Here is a 22,004-nt window from a genome sequence, read left to right on the forward strand (position 1 = left end):
GCCAGGGCTGTCTTTTATGCATATAAAAGCACATGGTTACATATAAAAGAAGAGTAATAGAATTCGGAAAAAAAAGGATTTGCAAAGGCTAAAAAATATATAATATTCTGCATATGTCGCTTTCCTCCGTTCAACAGATGTCAAGAGGAAATCCGCCACATTTCATACGCAACACATTTCATTTATTTAAAGAAACCAATTTGTAGTTTAACTTTAAAAAATGAATCAACTCAACTGTTTCCACTTTTAACCTTTTTTGTTTTTTCTATTACCCTCAGTGGTGCTGGATTTTGCACACTATTGATTTGAACTTGACATTTAGATGCCAGGGCTGTCTTTTATGCATATAAAAGCACATGGTTACATATAAAAGAAGAGTAATAGAATTCGAAAAAAAAAGGATTTGCAAAGGCTAAAAAATATATAATATTCTGCATATGTCGCTTTCCTCCGTTCAACAGATGTCAAGAGGAAATCCGCCACCAGCCCAGCCCTTCTCTTCTCTGTCATTCTTTCATCCTCTCACCCGCTCCCGGCTGCTGATTGGCTGAAGCCAAAGATGCGGTTTTGCCGTCTAATCTGCCAGCAGATCGCCACTGATGGGCCTGTGCAGAATGGCTTTAGTAAATTACTGTTCCAGGGTAGAGCAAATCCCTTCTATCAGATAGCGGCTCTCTCTTCACTCCAGCCTCCTTTCCGAGCCTTTCTAGTGGCTACGTCCATCATGCTTTGACTTTATCTCTCCATCGCTACCTCGTACGCCCGTTCTCTTCTTCTCCCTCGCCACTTTGCCCTTTCCTTTGCGTTTGTTGTTTGGCTGCCTTTCATCATTTAAACACCTCCACTTGCCGCTCTCATTGACGGGGCGGCCGATGTGGAGTTGTCAGAAAATAGACGCTCAGCGGATTTGGATCAGAGGCTGTTTAACGCCTAACAGACCGCGTGTGACCATTTTCTCAGACACCCCGGTGCGTTGGCGCTTGTTAACAAGACGGAGACGTCCTGAGGGCGGCCATCTTGCCCAATCTGTAGCTACTACACATGAAGAAACGAGTGGCCTTTTGTTTTGTCCATCACGTAATTTGCGGAATTTTTCTCTTTGTGTTTCTGGAACCGAGATGTTGTTCGTTGACTAAAATAGAAAGCAGAATGTAGCCAAACTCGCTGTGACTTTGTGTGTCAAACTTCCAAAAGCACGGCTCTGTGCTGACACCCGGCACCCGGTGATGTCATACTAACACTGCTTCCTCATTGGCTGTAAAACATGGCACTCCAGTCTACCAACTGTGCAATAATTAACAGGTTTAGAAGAGGCGTGTAAGGACCACACACACACACACACACACAGACACACATACACACACACACACGTAAGTACACAAACATTTAAAGTTTTTTGTTGGGGTGGTATTTCAGGAAAACCTATTAAAGGCGTATTTACTACACAGACACTCTCACCGTGTTCTCAACAACATTCAATAGCATTTTAAAGTCTTATTTGGCATAAACAGGTCCGTTTAATGCAACAAAAACACTCTTAAAGAAACATTTAGCCGAGACACCTTTTGTCTGATAAATACCAGTCGGTGATCCCCGCCGAGTCCCTTCCCCCCTGAAGGCAGCAACCAGATGTTAGAACATGTTTGTGAGGTTGTTGTCCAGTTTTTGTGGCTTGAGGGTTGTGGAAGAACATGCAGCTGCAGCAGAGAGCTGATGAGCTGAAAGAACAATACCTTGATGTTTCGTCGCCATTTGTCTTGGAAGCTTTTGCTCCCATAGGAAATAAATGAAAATATGTCAGTGTTGGGAAAAGCCTTATTAATTCTTCGGGTCATTTTTGAAAGAACATGTGAAATAATAATAATAAAACATGAATGCTAATGGGTTTTGTTTGTAGGCAACTTTTTGGGTACTCAAGGTCACCATACTAAAAACAAAGAATTAAGAAAAAACGTAAAACAACAGTTAAAACTCCAAATTATATGAGCAACAGAGGACAATATGGAATAATTGTTTTGTTATTTTAAAGGGCCACCCTAAACCTGCTAGAAAAAAAAGTCTTTTCGTGCTAGCTGTTGGAATGCTAACATTACACATATGCTACACTAGGCTAGACATATGCACTCCAGTGAAACCCCAAATCCTTTCCCCTACAATATGGAACCCAGCTGTCTCATTTGCCAGACATTTAAGATGTCTGCTCATTAAAAAAAAAGCTGAGTTGCTAACATGATGGCGCTGTTAATATGGAGGCTAATCCAGAGGTGACTGTGGGCCTTATTTTGATCAAACCTAAACCTTCTTCATCAAGTCTGTCTCTCTCGATACCCAGGCAACCAAACCTGCTATCGCGGCGGCCGCTCGCTATCCCGCTCGCACCGATGTCGCAGCCGCTAATCTCTCGCCGCATTAAAGGCCATGCGGAGAATTTATGTCGGCCCGCCACAGGAAGAAAAAGGGGAAGTGAAGAACGGTTTGAGGAGGTTGACAGATAAGGCTCTTGTGCTTTCTGTGCGGTGCTTTTTAAGCCGTGTTAAGCTGCTTAATTAGACATAATCTACAGGCCCCAGACTGAAGCGGAACTAATGAAGTTAAAAGACTCAAATCCCAAATCCTGCCATCGCGCTCGCCACCGTCCAACTCGTGGCGGCACTTTCCGAATCCACCGTCTTCCGTCCTTACCGATTCGATAAGATCTGCAAATTCCTTGTCGCGTCAGGTTTCGACAAATTTCAAATACTGTTGGATTTTTCGAACAAGAACACTATCTGTTGCTTTTCCGGATCAACTAATTCAAATATGCTTGCGGTCAGGAAAAGTCAACCAATGACTGATGAGATTTTCTCCTTCATATGATAAGTTTATTAGAAACTGTCACTTGCTACTCACGCAGTGACCTTTTGTTTAAAATCATCGTCGCACAGATGAACAATAAATGTAGTGGAAGATGTCTTACTCAGTCGCTGAACTTGATGAAAGTCGTGCGCCTGCGACACAAACCAAACCAGCGAGGACATAATGACTGGCTCTGTCAAGCCAAGGCGCCTCATCACCGACTACGCCAGCCATGCAAATTCCTGACTCAGAATGTTGGGAAAGTGGTGAGCAGTACAACAAGTTAATTAAAGAGATTTTGTTTTTTGCCTTTTAGCACATTTTGGACTCTGCTGTTTCCATCGTCTCTCACCCGCTGTTGTTGTTCTACGTTGCTAGCATCTTCCGTGTATTCAAAAAATGTTTTGTTTGTTGACCTAATTTTCTTTATCTCACACTTGCCAGACATTTCATAAGGTGTCATTAAAAACTGTCTACCTTTAAAAAGATAATAGGCAGGATTTGTTTCTAATATAGCAAAGACAGCAATTTTATGGACTGAATGACTTCAGATGTTTTTTTTTTTGTGGTACGAGAATTATTTCAACAGTTTTTGTACAATCCTACAATCTCTGAGACCGTGAAAGTGATTGGCTGAGCCAGTCGGGTGGGCGGGGCCAGTAGAAGGAGGGGAGAGGATTGCAAGGATGAGAGAAATGCTGTTGGAGGCTTTTTTGTGGTGACATCGAATGTTCATAATTGAGGAGGTTATTGATCCACCACCGCTCGTCTTTGTGTCATCATCGAAGCAGATGCTACACTATATCGTCTTTCTGTTAATGGTTCCATGAGTGATTTTGTTGAGAACTGACATGAGGATTTAGGCACTGCGGTTAGTATCTGTTGGTAAAAGGAGTGATCCACCGAGGTTACCATGTCCCCGCTTACCGCCACTCGATATTACTCCAGCTTCTTTGTTGTCTCCTCCCCAGAACCTCAACAGCAATTATTTTACTCTCAAATGAGCAGATGGCACTCTCGTTGTAGCTCTGCAGCTGAGCCCTCGCATCCTCACCTGGGTTGCCTCCCCAGTGAGCGACTTTTAAGATGGTGAGTGATGTGGGCGTCAGCAAATGAAAGCGTACGGTTAGCTTAGGTGAGTTTATTTTGTTAGCACTTAAGCAGTAAAGTGATCATGTCTGTCATTGACTTTTTTTGAAGGGGGGGCATTCCAATATTTTCCTGCCTAGCGACTGATAAATTAGCGAACATATATGCTAACGAGAGCATTACAATATCGTTAGCTAACTTAGCTAACGGTATGTTGATGATTGTGGAGTGTTCGTTCTGGTTTTCACGTTCTTTTTTTGAGTATTTTTCAGCAGAATTATAAGCTAATGAATTCTTGATAGAACTACAAATTGTCAGACTTTCAAACTTCATTCAACCTTGTTTCTTCATTTGAGTCAACAAAAGTCAAGGTTCATTAGGATCAAGTCCAGGTAAACACTGGCCTACCTTAATTTAGTTTATCAGACTTTGAAGGCAATTTGTCTCTGTCCACATTTATTATTCCCATTTCCATTCCAACTTTCCCTCCTGTCTGCTGCCTCTATTTCTTACCTTCTTTCGCTATGATGACCTGCATTGTGGTCTTGCTTGATTAGCTCTCATATGACGCCACAGGCGGCTTTGTTTAGTGCCCGAACGGGCCGTCACACCGACAGTCGTTGGAAGGATGAGGATGGAAAGGACACGACGAAGGAAGAGGTAGAGGATGCTGAAAGGGGGAGATAAAAGCCGACGGGGGGGGGACTCAAGAGCAGGTGGGGAGGAGATAAATGAGATGAGGGAGAAGGAGGAGGTGATGGGAGGACGACGATGAGGAGAGGATAGAGGAAGAAAAAAAATAAATGACCTTTCCTCCTGTGCTCGGTGAAGATAACTGTTTAGAAATGCTGAGGTGGACAGAAGAAGTCTTCCACCCAATAAGAACCTCCGGTGCTTCACTTTCCACGGCAATTTCGGTTTTAGTTTGGTCTCGGGAAGAAATCACCGGAAGTAAATCATTATCCGACACATCACTGATGCGTCGTGGTTATGTTTTTCATATCTGTGTATAAAAATACAACGAGAGGCAGCACCAGTAAAGCGTTCCTTCATGCCTTGTGAGATTGCGTGAAATTCTCTTCAGCCTTTGCCAACGCCGTACGTTGGCTTTTGTGGGAAGCCAGACTGCAAATGGAATCGAGCCCACCGTCTCCGAGTGTTGACAGTGTTGTCTCGTTATAGCTGAAGGGCTACATGGGCACTGAGTGCCATGTGTTGCCGAGGGAGACGCAAATGTCTCCTACGAAATCAAGCTTGAGCGCTCGCCTGAAAAACCGACTCGATAAACCCCTCGTCACCCTTCCTGTCTGTCATGCCGATAAGTGATTCGCGTTCTCTATTGGGCCCCCCCCCCCATCGTTCCTCCCTTTCCTTCCAAATGTGAAGAACACAAACATCTACACATTCATTCACACAAAAGCGGAAAGCAAAAATAAAGAAGGCCTTATCTCTTCTAGCAGAGACACTTTTGTTCACGTGATTGCACGCTGATGAATAATAGATGTGCGTACACACGCTCACGAGTCACACTCTTCGAACGGCGATGATGCTGACACGGGCCCTTGTACAGTGCTGGCCGTGTGTGTTTGTGTGTGTGTTGCAGAAGGATGAGGACTCTCCAGGGATATGCTGATGAATGGAAGTGTTGTCACCAGTCAGGTCCAGCTGCCTTAATATCGCACGCTCGGCTTTTTTTTTTTTTTTTTTTTTTAAATGTATGGCGTCCAGTAAGAAGACTGTAGTTGAAAATTGAAGAAAACCCCCAAGCATTGCGTTATATATTAATTGGACTGTTTTTGTCGGCAGTGTGTCCCCCCCCCCCCACCCCCCTTTCCCTATTCAAAGGCTGGCTGTCTTGTCATATCTCCAGCAAGTGAATTTGCACCTGTGCACTTCACCTCATGCTTCAGTTGATGCACGTCCTCTGTTCATTTAGCTAATTGTGTGCCAGTCGTAGTTAGCGAGAGGGGGGGGGGGGTCTCTTGCGTACATTTCAGCATGTGAACAATATGTCCCGGGGAAAAAGAAATGCTGCCACAGCAGTAGCAGCAGCAAAATAATTTTCCAACAGAAGCATTTATGATTGGGTGACGTGTGTGCACATTATTTCAGCCCAGCAGAGCGGCTGTACGTTTTTATTATGTGATATCGCAAAGCCCACAGCTCAACTGCTTTTTTTTTTTTTTTTTTTCCTCCTCGTCTTCTCCAGAATATTGCTCTCAATTGGATATTTTGTACAAGACAAACAGAACATGTACTATAAAGAGACACGCTCGGAAGTGCAAAACTTCTGTTTTTCTTTATTGTGTGTCATACCCAAATATAAATATTATCAAAAAGTTTCTATTGACCTTTTCGGGCCGGGGTCGGTACTGTCCGTGGTGGCCTGAGTCATTGAGGCCACCGTTCAATGCTATGCCATTTAACATGTATCTATAAAATGCGTCTATATCCGTCAATGGTAGCGAATGAGTTAATGTCGGACCCTGTCCAATGTCACTAAGTGACCCAATGGCAAGGAAATGTTATGCTTGCAAAAAAAATACCCAGCCTGAGATGTCAAACGTTGACGTCTCGAAAAGCCTGAAATAAAAATCGACTGTAACTTCATTAATATATTGCGATCAATAAGATTTGGATTCATTTGTTTTTCTTGGATCGGCAATCTACCACACTCCAAATCATAATATTTTGAGCCATACAACTCACTCACAATACTTAATTAACCTTCAGAAGCTCAATTTAATTTTTGAATTTTCATGACAACTCACTGATGTGCGCTTGAATTGACTTTAGCTCAGTTGTTCATTTTGACAAGGATTTATCACCCCAATTACGTTGAGGTCCAACACGCCCTCGTAACATGGTGTCAGCACCACGTGTGTCTGTCATGATCTAAATGGAAATCTGACTCGAGGTTAGCATGTCAGTGTGCATAGCGGTCTGACAAACGCACCTCCTGACAGGCCAATTAATGTGGACGTATGCGGATGGGATTTAATACGCCGTGCGAGCGGGACAATATTTACCAGTGCGGTCAGGGCTCAATCGACTTTAGATTGGTCTTGCCGTTCCTCAACGCGCCATTTGTCTTCTAATTCGTATGATTTAATTAGCCGCCTTCGTTATTGTGCCGGGAGTTTGATTTAGCTTCTGTCTTGAATTGTTTCGAGTCGGGTGAGAGCCTCACTTGAGACTCCAAACATCAGAGTGGTTCTTGGGCCAGTAGCCAGGCTCGGCTGTTTAGCGCCGTGATTAATGCCCACGTATGTTTAGTTCATTAATTTAAAAACTATAAAACACTTTGGCTAGGTGAATGGATGGATTGCATCGCTGTAATTGTTCCTGCAGAATGCAATTGCAAAAAGGGGCTTTATCTAATGTAAAGGTCGGGGCGTGAATGTTCTCCTATTTGGATGCATGCCTTGGTGCGAGTTGGTTGTCCAAATAAGCCCACTCAAGGTCTTTCGGTCAAACTGCCATTCGAGGTCGTTCCTGTGTTGCTCACAGTCGCTCGAAGTTGTCTTAATGAGTGACTCACCCTCCGTGTCTCTCTCGATAGTCCTCGTGGAGACTCAGGAGAGAGAAAAATGTTAAGTGATGGAGAAAGTAAAAACAATAACATTAGCGCTGACAAAAATAATCCCTTGTCTATATGTGATAATCACAAGAATGACCTCAGCCTGGGTTGTCATGACACATATTTTGGTGTGCTCTCAGACTCATGAAAGCTCCCCCCCCCCCCTTTTTCCCAAAGATTACAAAGGTTCCAAGATGTTATGGATGTTCTTGGGGAGCATTAATGGAGGTGGCCTCAGGGTTGCTACGTTCAAAAATAACTCTTAAATGTTTGTATTATCCTATGAACGAATTGATGTGACATTTGGTTACCATGGAAACTAATTGACACTGTCTAGTATGACGAGGCAAAATAAATTGTGTGTTTCAGTGAACTTTTACTGATGGCTAAGTCGCTCCGCTAGCGTAGCATTAGCCAACCACAAGCGCTAAGCACAGAAACGGTTAGCGTTAGCCTTCTGATTCCTCACTACCGGAAAGTCATTTTTGGTTTTATTATTATTTCTTATTTATCAGAGCACGTATAAAGTGAGGCCAATGAGCAGAAGCGGCACCTCCCGGGCTTCTGCCAGGACGGGTCAATGGTGCCCGAGGCCGCCACAAATCGCGTCTGGCCTTTCTCAACACGATTCGAACAGACCCAGTGCAGAAGTGGTGTTCACCGACGCATTCTTAGAAATAGCTTTACAATATCTTTCATTTCCCTCGCGGCTGACCCTTGTTCTCCATTTCTCTTTCTCTCATTTAATTGGACCCAAGACTCAGCAATGCATGCAAATTACTCATGGCGGGGGAAGTGAGGTGTCTTTAAAAGCTGATTTTTTTTTCAACTTTGCCTGTTGAAGCAGACTGCAGACAGGGCGTGTGTGTGTATGTGTGTGTATGTATGTGTGAGTGTGAAGACCATCTGTCCCCCAAGAGTGCGTCTGGGTGCAGCAGCGTCTTTTCTAAGAACTCAAATGTGTTAGAACCTGCTGCTTCCAAGGCAGCTCAAGAAACAGCTTTAACATCATTTCATGTCTACTGATGTTTTTTTTTTTCCAAAATGGAAGTGAAATCAATTAAAAACTTGAATATATGGCTCATTTAATTTTTAATAAGATGGGTAAATAGTTCCTGCATTACAATTAGCTTTTTTTTTACCGATATTTTGTCGATTATGGTTTTGATGGACGTGTGAACCAAATTTTGTGAGATTTTATTTTTAAATTATATATTTTATATTGCGATATAACTTCAAGGGGAACATTCCCAACGTACATATTGTGAAATAAATACTTTATTCAAGTTACTTCTCGTATATGACCGTCTCCAAGTTTCATCCAAACTTTTAAAAGGTTGTTCATTATTGTCTGGGAAGCACTCGAGTCCCATAATTTCCGCTCCCTTGACGTCCACTGGGAGAGAAATGGCCTCCACATTGAAGTAGACACCGTGCTGTCACTACTTTTGGATGAATGCGCTGTACTGAGAGGATTTATAAGGCAGTAGTTCGGACTTCCAGCTGTCATCGTCTACCGGCACATTATATTTAGCGGTGCTATCAGCGAGACCTTCTGCTGCAGTTGAAGAGGTTAAACCGCCATTACATACATTTTCTCTGCCCCTCTTATCCTTAGCCTTCTCCAAAATCGACTCTTCGTGATTCCCAAAACTTGTTTTTTTTTTTAATCTGGCGTAGAACTTCGCTTTTCCCTTAGTCGCGTCTTGTATCCTACATCCTTGAGTGCGTGTTTGTTTACAGTCTTTGTCCCACTTATCCTTTTTTTTTTTTTTGTATACCCTCATCCTGCATCCTTCCGCCCTCTGTCCGTCTGTCTGCCGCTCTCCTCGGGAGGTCTATCGGTATCCGACGCTCTATCGCCGCCGTGCCAGGCGGAAAGAGGTGGAAGTGAGCTATAAATAGATAAACCAACGTACTTTGTGTATGTTTGCTAAGTCATAAATGTTAGCTTATGTGCCGCGCGGTGTGACATACATGAAGGGATTTGTTACCGTTTCCCCATCGCTGTTATATCACCGTGCGATCGGATCATACCAATGAACAGACAGCGCCATTTGGGAAAATGCAAATCGTGCTAGCTAATCCACACCGTGTCTGTAATCCCGCTTGCGAGTCTTCTGGATCAGACTGTGCATGTGTGACTGATGCTGCATTTCTATTTTCACATGTCACTATATTAGTTGTTACATAAAAAAAAAAGAAAATTCTGCTACAAAGAATTTGCTTAGTGTCTCAGGAAAATGCTCACCCTCCAGTTTTTCCATGCCTTGATGTCTCAACAAAATAAATCTTACCCACTATGTCCAGCCCTGCCTGAGGTGTGTAAGAAAAGTTCCAGGCCTGATGTCACAAAAGATATATTTCAAGTTCAAACTATTTGTTTTCCCCTTCCAAGGCACCTTCCCAGTTTTTCCTGCCACACCTTCTTTGTTGTCTTGACCAAAATCTTTGGAGCCAGAAACTGTCACATGCTCAGGTCATTGCTGGCAAGCGGCTTTTTCATGAGGAATCAACAATGCGTCGTCATTGCCAGTCGTGTGATGTCAATCCTATAACTTTTCTGACAGATCTCTCATCTTGTATTGCCAAATTTGAGGGTCTCGCAGTTCAAATGGGATTAGCATGTGGGTGAACAGCAGCTAAAGTCTCCAATAGTAGCTCGGGCTGTCATAGATGTAACGCCATAAAAGCTCACACAGATAAGAACCACCTCAAAAAACATTTCCTGGTTTTGTTAACTTCAGGAAAACATAGATGCTAGATTTATGAGAAAATAATAACAATTTGTACATTTGTCTTTTTGTACCATTTCAAAGTGAGAGAACGCAATGACCAGGAAATTGCAAACATCTAAGGAGTGTTCCTACCCACAAGCTTCTATCTCCTGCCCTCAACCTCCATCTTCTTACTAATGGACAACACATCCCCCGAGATGCTGCTATAGATGGGGGGGGGGAGAGAAAAAATGTGGGAGAGGGTGACAGTTAGACAGACAAGCCTGACTGATGGCAATGAGGGAGATAATATTGGCGGGGGTGACGACATACGAGCAGCAATAAGGGCGAGGTGGGAGGAAGTGCTTGCACGCTTGCATCATCCACAAGTGAAAGAAGGGAAAGAAAAAAAAAAACAGGCAAGAGGTTGACTTTCCCACTTTTGCTTTTTTTGTGCCGCCGTCATGGCCGTCTCGCTGCTTCATGACTATTTCATGACCTTGTCGATTTCCCCCAGCTCTCCTGAGTGGATCCCGCTGCCGGCAAAAGGCTGGCGAGGCAATCTCGCAAGCGTGACTCTTCATTGAGCACTTTTCATTCCAAAATATGTGGCAATCAGCACAAAAGAAATTTAACACTATTGTCATTATGGAAATGGTTTACCTCAAGGAATATCCCGGGGAAATCTGGGAGATTAATCATTGATATTGTCAGCGCCCGAGATGCGCAATGTTCCCCATCAGTAGCTAACATTCATTCGTTTCCAGGAGGAGTTGTCTTGAATTATTTTCTCCTCATTTTGCATTTTTATTTTTTTGTGGGGCCAGTGTTATCAGCATTGAATTCAAACCAACATTAGACTCCGCCCCTTAGCTCATCCCACACTTGACCACGCCCTGCTCCTTCTTTCCTGAGGGGATTCCAGTGTGGAGCTCACATGGCCCGGGCCACTGACCTCTATCCCCTTCCCCTCCAAGCCATTCTTCTCCATACCCCCATCCTCTCTCTGTCTACTCACTTCCCACCCCCAAAACGTCTCCTTCCATTCTTTCCTGCATTTTTTTTTTCCACCACCTCCTTGTCTTTGTCACTCTTGTTTTTCTGCATTGTAATTAACACGGAGGTGCTTTGTATAGTTCTGCTTTGAGAATTTGAATGTCAGTTTCCTGGAGAAGCATTAAAAATTCCACAAAGTCTGTGCGATCGAATGTATTTTCTCAGTTGTTAGTAAAAACGGTTCTGTGAAAACGTTTACCGTGTTGACACAAACGATTCTATGTTCTACTCGGAACAAAGGTGGTGTCGAGGCTCAGCAAATCATTTGTAGGAACTTTTAGTAGTGACTAGTGAGATTATAATCGCCAATAACGATCGTCGACATGTTACACAAAAGGGAAAATCATTGGAGTCGTCTTTGTGTCCACATGCCCGGGCATGTTTGCTTACGCTAATGTAGGTCAGCAGTTGTCTAATGCAGGTCTAAAGTAGGACATCCTCGTGCCTATTTGTCACTCGCTAGATGTTTTTTTGCAAGTGTGTTGAAAAAGTTCTTGCTGGTAGGGACTTGAGATTGGGTCAGCTTCTTTTTTAAATTGGTCTGGGTAATTGTGTCTTTACACAATTTACATATTTGTGTCGACGAAAACACCATAACAAGGTCTAGGTATTAGCATTTTGACGTAGACTGTGTTGGTCTAATACATTGATGAATATTTTATGCATATTTCCTCTAGCAACATCAAAAAAACAAGACATTCTTTTTGATAATGATTCCCTCTTTGTCTCCTACCTGGCAAAGCACAGCGGGGAATATTGCCTTTGTAACATGGGCAGTCTTTTAGGAATTATAAAAATTCAGGTTGTGAAGGACTTGCTGGAACTGTCAGCCTTGAAATTTGATGAAGCAAATGAAACTGGAAATTTGCTTTATCCCGTGGTTAATACCTGGTAGTTGAAAGATTGGATTGAGTTTATTTATTTATTTTACATTTATTTAAAATGTTATTGATTTCTACCACCTGATCCTTGAGACCAAGGCTTGGTTTGGTTTTGCAGTCTTTCAAACAGGCCATTCATACTGAATAATAGTTTTCATGTTTGTTTTTGTGGATTAAAAGCTTAAGACATGGATATGAGTTGTCATGTTTATGTTTGGTTGTCTAGCATCTTTTGGAAGAGTTTTGTTCATTCCAAATTGTACTGTCAGCGGGGGTCCTTTCATAAAGCGCATTCTTGTCTGGTAATTTATTTTTAGTCCGTGTTTCATGCCAGAATGCATTATATGGCGATTGAGCTCCCAAATAAATGTGTACTTACTTGGATGCCAACATTTAATTTTTGCATCTACTAGTGAACGTCTGTTGGCACATGAGCGATTTTTAAATCAGTTGTATCTGATGAATTTTTTTTTTGAGAAAAGTAGGAAAACATGTTTTTGATTTTGAGACGTGTCTGCAAACAGACTTTTCTGCTTTTAAAATGCAGATGGCTTTCCCTAGTTGGCTAATTAGTAAACTAGAACACTTGTATGCTTTCATCTATTTGTCGTATGTGTCTTTCGTTTGGCGGGGATGGGAGTTTGATGTGCTAGTTTTCACAATTGTGTGAGTGCGTGTGTGTGTGTTCCCTTGAAACCAATGACACCGCAACGTTTTTCACAGTCAGACCCAGATTTTAGAATCGCTTAATTAATTCTGTTTTCTTTTTGTCTGTTTTACAGGGTCAAATCCGAGGATAGTGAAAACCTCTTTGCATGGGATCCCCGTGTCCTTAGCGGCCTCCGTCTCTCGGTAGAGCTTGAGGCAAGCATGACAGGATGAGCTTCTGCCAGCGACGATGATGGCCAAAAAGCAAGATGTCCGGGCACCCACCTACAACCTGGTTGTGGTTGGACTGTCCGGTACAGAGAAAGAAAAAGGCCAATGCGGAGTCGGAAAGTCCTGCCTGTGCAATCGTTTTGTTCGGCCGAGCGCCGATGACTTCTATCTGGATCACACCTCGGTTCTCAGCACTAGTGACTTTGGAGGCCGTGTAGTGAACAATGACCATTTCCTGTTCTGGGGAGAAGCTGGCAGGACCGTGGAGGAGGGGCCAGAGTGCAGAATGAACGTGGTGGAACAGACAGAATTCATCGATGACCAGACATTCCAGCCACACCGGAGCACTGCACTGCAGCCGTATATCAAAAGAGCCGCCTCCACCAAGTTAGCTTCGGCTGAGAAGCTGATGTACTTTTGCACAGACCAGTTGGGGCTCGAGCAAGACTTTGAGCAGAAACAGATGCCCGAGGGCAAGCTAATGGTCGACGGATTCTTACTCTGTGTGGACGTCAGCAGGGGCATGAACCGTAGTTTCGAGGACCAGATGAAGTTTGTTACAAACCTGTACAACCAACTTGCCAAAACTAAGAAACCCGTGGTACTGGTTCTTACCAAATGTGATGAAGGAGTCGAGCGCTATATTAAGGACTCGCACACCTTTGCGCTAGCGAAGAAAAACCTCCAGGTGGTTGAAACATCAGCACGCTCAAATGTCAATGTTGATTCAGCTTTTCTGACACTTATTCAACTCATTGACAAAGGTAGAGGGAAACCCAAAATAATCCCCTACTTTGAGTCGCTGAAACAGCAGAGTCAACAAATCGCCTCGGCCAAGGACCGCTACGAGTGGCTCGTCAACCGAATTGTGAAGAACCACAATGAGTTGTGGCCCGCCGTCAGTCGCCGCATGCAGACAGCCTCGGAGTACAAGGACTACGTCTTCCTTGAGGGGACGGCCAAAGCCAAGAAACTCTTCCAACAACACGTGCATAGGCTAAAGCAAGATCATATCGAAAAACGTCGGAAGGCTTATCTAAGTACTCTGCCACAAGCTTTGTCTACACTATTACCGCAGTTGGATGAGATAGACCACCTGAGCTGGTCTGGAGTTCAGAAAGTACTGGAGACCAAGAGAGATTTTTCCCATTGGTTTGTTGTCTTGGATGACACGCCGTGGGAGACCACGCCCCACATTGACAACATGGAGGATGATCGTATCCCTCAAGACCTTCTCGAAACTCGCACGGCCGAGGCTGTTTACGAGACCCACCTAGAGCAGCTCAGGAATGACCGCAAACGAGCTGAAATGAGATGGGAGTTCAAGGAGAAACTCAGTGTCTCTCCATTCATCACTCCCGGAAAACCGTGGGAGGAGGCTCGGAGCTTCATCATGAATGAAGACTTCTACCATTGGCTTGACGAAGCGGAATATTTAGATATCTACAACAAACACCAGAAGGAGATTATTGACAGAGCCAAAGAGGACTTCCAAGAACTGCTTCTTGAATATTCCGAACTTTTTTATGAACTGGAGGTAGATGCAAAGCCAAGTAAAGAAAAAATGGGAGCGATCCAAGAAGTACTGGGCGAAGAACAACGATTCAAAGCCTTACAGAAGCTACAGGCCGAGAGGGACGCTTTGGTATTAAAACACATCCACTTTGTCTACCATCCGACGAAGGACACGTGTCCCAACAGCCCTCACTGTGTGGACTCTAAACTCGAGCAGATACTTGCTTCCAGGTTCCCCACTCGCTATGCGTCACCAGATAGTTCAAGACCGGATGTCGGCAGGGCGGAAAGGATAAATCTGGTCATACTAGGGAGAGATGGACTCGCCAGAGAGATGGCAAATGAGATCAGGGCATTGTGTACCAGCGACGATAGGTACGTTTTAGACGGGAAGATCTATGAATTAGCTCTTCGTCCCATCGAGGGTAATGTACGTCTGCCGGTTAATTCCTTCCACACGCCGACCTTTACGCCACACGGTTGCCTGTGTTTGTACAACTCCAAGGAGTCTCTATCGTATGTCGTCGAGAGTGTAGAAAAGCTCAGAGAATCGACTATAAGTCGAAGGGACCGAGAGAACATTCTAGCCCAACTCCCGCTTTTCCTGCTGCTGGTGACCAAGCGTGGGGTTGGTTCCATCGGGGATATTGGAGGAGAAACCGCTCAGACGCTGATCCAGCAAGGACTTCAGGTGGCCGCAAAGCAGCAGTGTCGTTACCTAGACCCCGCCTCTCCGGGCATGGGCTACGGACGCAATTTCAACGAGAAACATCTCAACCAGATGTTGAGAGGCCTCTTAGAGTCTCGGAGAAGCCTTCGCGGCGGCTCACCGCCCATACCGCCTTCTTTGTCTGCCTTCAGAGACTCTCAGTCCCAAGCAATTGTAGAATCAGACCTCAAGATTGTCATGTGCCTCATGTGCGGGGACACGTATGATCTCGACCAGCTCCTTGCCCCTTTCTTGTTGCCTCAGCATTGTCGCCCTACTAGCAACCTCAACAGCGGCACTTCAGTCCTCCTGGATTTGAGTGTAGGTGGTCAGAGGCAGACCATAGAGCTGTCTTTGCTGTCCTTCCATTCCTCCTTCTCCCTGCGCAAGACCAAGCTAGTCCACGGCTACATTGCCGTTTACTCTGCTCGCCGGAAAGCCTCTTTGGAAACTTTATGTGCTTTCCTTTGTGAGGTTCAAGACATCATTCCAGTCCAGTTGTTAGCAGTTGGGGAAAGCCAGATGGAGCTTTCAGATTCCGAATCAGCTAGGGAGCAGGTCAATCAAGGAGAGGAACTCGCTCATGAAATTGAGGCGAGGTTCAGCACAATAATATGTGGGCATGGAGGAGTTGTAGGCGGGCTTCATAAAATTGATCTTTTCCAATCTTTTCTCAAAGAGATAGTGGACAAGCGCACTATTATCGAGATGTACGATAATGTAGCGGAAGCATGCACCAATGAGAGCGCCAGTCCCCGTTGTGGCTCTCCCAGTCCAGTTAACATTCTTATGGACTCAGAAGATGACATCGACCCATCACCACCTTACCCCACCCTGAGGGATGATGGAAGTCTCAGCTCCCATCTGGTAAGCTTCAAGCTACCAGATCTGGATTCAAGCGATACATTTTCTGTCATCTCTGAACTCAGCACATTTGAGAGCAAGCTGAACAATAAGGTACCTCCTCAAGTGAAACCCAAACCGGTCCGGAAAGTCAATCTTGGCCCTTATATGGACCAACAAGGTGGCACCAACCGACGATCCTTGCCTCAAGCCGTCACGTGGGCTCCCGGTAGCGACGGTGGCTACGATCCATCGGACTACGCCGAGCCTATGGATGCCGTGACCAAACCGCGACATGGCGAAGAAGAAAGCATCTACTCTGTCCCTCATGACAGCACACAAGGCAAGATCATCACCATCCGCAACGCCAGCAAAGGTCACGCCAATGGGAGCGCCGGGGGGAACGGGTCGGACAGCGAAGCCGATAGCAGCTCACTGGAACGCAGAAGAAAATTGTCAGCCATCGGGATCAAGCCCAAACTTTACCGAGATAGATCCAAACGCCTCGGAAAGTTCAGCAGTTTTCGGACCAGCTTCTCGATTGGTAGTGACGATGAAATGGGGGGTCCACCCAAGGCTAGCCAAGATGACGGAGGAGCCCAGAAGGACAATTCCATTGAGGAGAGCGAGGATCCGAAAAAGAGGAATATCCTGAAGAGTCTGCGCAGAAATACAAAGGTCAGTCTTTCTTTAGATTGCACGTGACTCTGTCAAGTTAATTGTGATAACGCACTCGGATAATCTCGGAGAATGTCACCTTCAATGCTGTTGAATGTTGGAGGACCTCACGTTCACTTTAAATTAGCGTAAATACAAAACGGAGGCATATTTTTTCCATCTCGGCTTACCGACTGAATCAGAGTGATTTATTGTGCCGCTAAAGCGATTTATAAAGTGTTCATTAATTCACAGCGATACAAATTTCTTATTCAATGACCACAACGTTCTTTGTAAGACTTTTAAGAATAAATCGTGTTTTCAAATGGGCCAACTCATCTTTTTTTTTTTTTTTTTTTTACCCATAAGTGCGAACTCCAATGTAATTATTCTTTATATAATGTGTCACTTGTTAAATATTTTGTTCTGGCGCATCAATACAGGATGTTTTGTCGCATGTATTTGGAAGTCTAATTGGTTGTTGGCTGAGAATCAACACCTGCTTCTTTCGGTGGCTAATTTATCAGTGAAGTTGAAGACTAATTAGTGTAATCTCTGTTTTCGTCCTGCCTTAACCAATGAAAACATGACAGACTTTCGAGGATCTTCCTCAAAGGACATTTGCTACATTGTCCCTGACTGCTCTGTGGGAGCCCTCCAAACGAACGGAGGCAAAATAAAAGCTAGTCATTAAACGCTGATTACAGATGGTCCAAAAAGAAAAAGCTTTGAAAGTACTGATATCAAACTCAAGGCCCGGGGGCCAGATACAGCCCTTCACATCATTTCATGTGGCCCGCAAAGACAAATCAGCGGTCGACCTTTGAGGTACCGCGATATTAGCGCCGTATTTATAATTTAGAGAGATTGTAAATCAAAATGTATTTTGTCATCTAACCTGAATTTTGCTTTTTTGACACTTTGCTTGCCAAGTTCCACTTGACTCCTTTGATTTTTTTACTGGAGTGTTTTTCATAGGTATCTCACTCTTCACTCTACTCCCCCAGCCCCGCGGTGACTCTTTTGACCTTAAACTGTTTATCAGTGCTGGTATGCTGTTCATTCTCTTGCACCGCATGGTACAGAAGGCCCTTGTGTGTCTGTTGCACTTGTGTGATAATTACCATGCCTGCTAGCAGGGTGGAACAGGTTTTCACACATTGATTGTAAGGTCAAGGGAGTGTGTGAAATCTGTGTTGTATCATTCCATGGCCACAAGTGTTTTTTATTTATTATTTATTATTTAATATTTTAAATGTTGAATTTTTTTCAAAATGATTTATTTTTTCATTATTATTTTTTATTCATCATTTTTTTATACTATAATTGATTTATTGAGCCCTATTTTTATGCCCAAGGCAAGTCTTGTGCAAAACTGTGTAGAAAAGGTGCGTCTCCGCCGTTGTGGGAGGGAACATAGCTGACTTGTTTGCCATCCAATGATAAGAAAATGAAGGCGCTCATTCTTAAACCGAGTCTGATCTGCTTTCTGTCACCAAATTTTCTAGGTGTATCATGGGCTCACTAGCTACGTTTGCTATAAAGTCCAGCGAGGTAGAGCAAATTCCAAAACACGATGAACGAGACTTTCCCTGCTGTGAAAAAGGCGCCTGTGTATGTTAATAGGGCCCATTATGTGCATCAACAGCTTGAGAAATGTAAAGCCAGATTGTTTACTTGCCACGCTATCATTACGATGGCTGTGTCTTACAAAAGCAAGGTTGTAGGCTCCAGTAGTCTGACCTTTCCCTTGAAACTCTGTGACCCGACGCTGGACTGATGGGAGTCAAGATCAATAAACATGAATTTACATGGACAGTATAAATGTTTCAAAGCCAATCTAATCCTACAAAGTTTGAATCATCATTTTTGCACTAATTAGCCATTCTCCTTGAGCATGTTTAGATAACCGCTTTCAAAGCTATTGTTGCAGTAAAAAAAAGTGATCATGTTCCATCATAATATTTCCGACACAGCTGGCCCCACAAAAAAAAACCCAAAAACTTTCATTTACAATCTGCTCCAGTCTAAAATCCCCTCAGGGTGTCTGAGCGTGTGGATGTTTTTGAGTTATTCGTTCATCTTGCGAAGTACATTTTGTGTTTTGACTTTTTAAGCAGTCAACACATCTGAGATTTGCTGTGAGCCCCGAGGCCAACGTCAACTCTGAGCTGTGACGGGCGGCAACAAATAATTGGAAATGGCTTTCTGAGTCCCTTTTAAACCCCCCCCCCTTCCCCCCTATTTACCTGAGGCAGCCAAAACCTGTGTGACCGTCCTCCTTTCGCTCAGCGAGGGGCCGGAAACATTCCGCCTCTGCTCTCTGCATCGTTTTTTTTTTTTTTGTCCTCAGTCGGCAAGTGGAATGTTTTGAATTCCTCTGTCACCTAGCTCCACTTGAGTGTCCTCATGCAAGAAGTAGGAGAGTGGGAGATTAGTCTCGACATAGACAACACAATCCTACAGAGATATTAAACGTAGCTGGGGAGAACTAAAAGAGTACACATAAAAGCTGCCGTTGTTCCTTTTGATTTTGAATTGCTTGTTTTATGTCAGAACAATGAGATGTTCAAAACGTTTTAGCGCAGAAATGTCCATAGATTATTACAGTAATACAATTTAAATGCTGCTATGTGTGTTAGTGTTTAACCAACAGGCAGTTTCATGCTTCAAACTTTGAACATTCTTACTAATGTCAGAGCAAGGAAGCCAATTGACATTGACGTAATGGCTTTCAAGCTTCCTCAGCGTTTATGCTTTCCAGTAAGTCAGCCATTGTGGGCTGCGTTATGTCTGCAACATTTGCCCAAGAGTGGTTAAAAAAAAAAAAATTGCAAATATTATAGAGCTAGTCAAGCACCACTTAAGCCACTTTAAATAGTGTCTGGGGGAAAAGAGGCTGGCTAACAATGAGCCCAAGCGAAGGACATCTTTGATTGTTTATTCAGCTGTCAATGTGACAAATGTAAACCGGTCAGCTTCGGTTCACTTTCTCACTTTTAATTAGAGCTTCCTTGCTCGTGTCTCCGCGTATTGCTGTTTCACTGTGTTGAAGCAGGATGGGAAAACCTTCCATGTAGTGAGGCCAGTATCTGGAGCAGAGGCCATTCTGAGTGAGCTCCATCTCTCTAATGAGCCCTCCTCCACTGTATTGTCAGGCTCGCTCTGCCGCCGCCGCAGTCTATGCGCCCAGCCAACCGTGCGACCAACCGACTGACCGGCCTGCCAGGACGAAGCCTCGGGGGGGGGCCTGACAGACTTACTAGAGATTCCGCCCTTGAAGGCTTTCAAAACAGGACCATCAAAAGCTTTTAATGCTCGGTACCATACGGAGGCAGGCAGTTTAGGAATGACATATTTCCAAAGGGAGGGGGAGGGGGGAGGCACGACGCCACAGTGATGTCTATCTCTGATATACAGAACAGGATTGAACAAATGATTGCTTATCGTATAAGTTGGAAAGGAATGTGCGGGATGGGTGTGCGTGCGCTCAAGTAAATACTTGCAACCATAACGTAGAAGTTGTGCTTGTTTACGGCCAGTCAAAAGTTTTGTCAACGCCGATTCCACACGCCGATTACGTCTTTTATGTCTTTCAGAAACAACGAGCCAAGCCGAGGCATTCCATCACCAAACCTATTGAGAGCAACTACTTCGGAATGCCGCTGGTTACCGCGGTAACTCCAGAGAGGCCAATTCCGGTGTTCATTGAGAAGTGTATTCAATTTATTGAAACGAGACAAGGTAAGAAAGATTTTCTTTTTTTTTTTTTTTACTTTCACACAATCAGGTATTTAAGTGACTCAACAGGCCAGGTCTTACTTTTTAAAGCCACACACACTCAAAGTCAACAGTAATTTAATGTGGAACTTGAGGATAGTGCCCCCTAGTGGAGAGAAATCATACCAGTGTGTATATTTTGTTGTTTATTCATGCAAAATATATTTTTTTTATTTAAAAAATATTTCTCCAACATCTTTACATTCATCTCGTTTAGAAGACAAGGCAAACCTCAGCGCGTGAGTTCATCGAAAACATTTCTGCTGCTTACTGACATTCCATCGCAGACCGCCTTTAATCTCTCCGCCGTTAAAAACCAGCATACGCGTGGATTACTCAAGCTTTACAAAACATCCAGCGGCCCGCTGCCTGCGGAAGAACGGAGGCAACCCGCCGCATAATGAGGCGTCACGTTAGGTTACACCTTGCCGTGTTCACATGTGAAATGGAGCAGTTACAATAACTTCAGAGGGGGCGGGGCTTGAGTATTTGTTGATGTACACGCTTCACCTGAGCTGTTTCTATTTCATTTGCAACTTTATACCTGCCAGTGTTTGATTTATTTGGTTTTTCTTTCTCGTCCTTCATGACCTTGTTTCTTCTCCTCTGATCCCCCCCCATCGGTGTCTTGGAGTACTTTCTACCTGTCATCTTTGATTCCCTTCATCTATTTCTTCACCCGCATTTCTGTTTCTCTGCTGTCTGATATTTTTCATCTCTTCCTTCAGCTCAATCGCATTCCTCTTATAGTGTGTGGTCCCATAAGTCGACAATTAGCTTTCTTATTCGCCCATGAAATCATTTTTGAAACTCCAGGTGTACCTAATAAAGTGTCCAATGAGTGCAGCGCACGCTTTTTACAACATTTATGAGATTTTTTTTTTTTTTTGTAAGTCAGACTTGCTTATCTGCAATCTGTGTCTGCAATGTTCCGCCATAACGGCGCTGGCAGGAAATTACGATCCAGTGCTGACACGGTGTTTGTCGCCTTAGCGGCAGCTGATAATCAGCGAGCATTGTGAAGCTGACCTCGAGTTCTTCGTTTTGACCCGCATCCTTAGCCTCATGTGTAAAAATACCTACCGACTGGTGTGTCTCCTTTTATCCAATGTGATCTGTAAAAATAGCTGTCGGTGCTTTTTTTCTTTTCTTTATTGGAGACCATGTTGTTGTGTTCTTCAGAATAACTGTAGCGCTGTTTGTGTTATTTGGGAGTTTCTACACATGTTGGGAGTGTCAAATAAATCCATGGCAAGTTGCGCTTATCTACCATCAGCTTTGACTTTTTGCAATAGCCCGCATCTTGTCTTCGGATGTGATACGGGCGGGCTCGCGAGAGTCTCGCGGTGACACAAAAGGGCAGCACCCGCCGACCCGGCTGTCGCCATGGTGAGCGATGAAATCGGCCTCCGGGGCGGCGACGGCTGTGGAGAGATTGTTTGGAATCTGCGCAGATGCCGGAT

The 22,004-nt window shown here is 44.1% G+C and overlaps 1 protein-coding gene across 1 annotated transcript in view; it reads left to right on the forward strand.

The window, feature by feature from the left end:
* Positions 1-22,004, forward strand: part of arhgap35a (Rho GTPase activating protein 35a) — a 36,279-nt gene that overhangs the window by 8,443 nt on the left and 5,832 nt on the right. The window contains exons 2-3 of the mRNA XM_085915815.1: positions 12,941-16,782; positions 20,361-20,505. Coding sequence (XP_085771941.1) covers positions 13,057-16,782; positions 20,361-20,505 — 3,871 coding nt within the window. The 5' untranslated portion in view covers positions 12,941-13,056. The remainder of the gene's footprint in view (positions 1-12,940; positions 16,783-20,360; positions 20,506-22,004) is intronic.

The sequence above is a fragment of the Syngnathus leptorhynchus genome, chromosome 7 (assembly GCF_054491065.1).
Source record: "Syngnathus leptorhynchus isolate UIUO chromosome 7, UIUO_Slep, whole genome shotgun sequence".
Taxonomy (NCBI): domain Eukaryota; kingdom Metazoa; phylum Chordata; class Actinopteri; order Syngnathiformes; family Syngnathidae; genus Syngnathus; species Syngnathus leptorhynchus.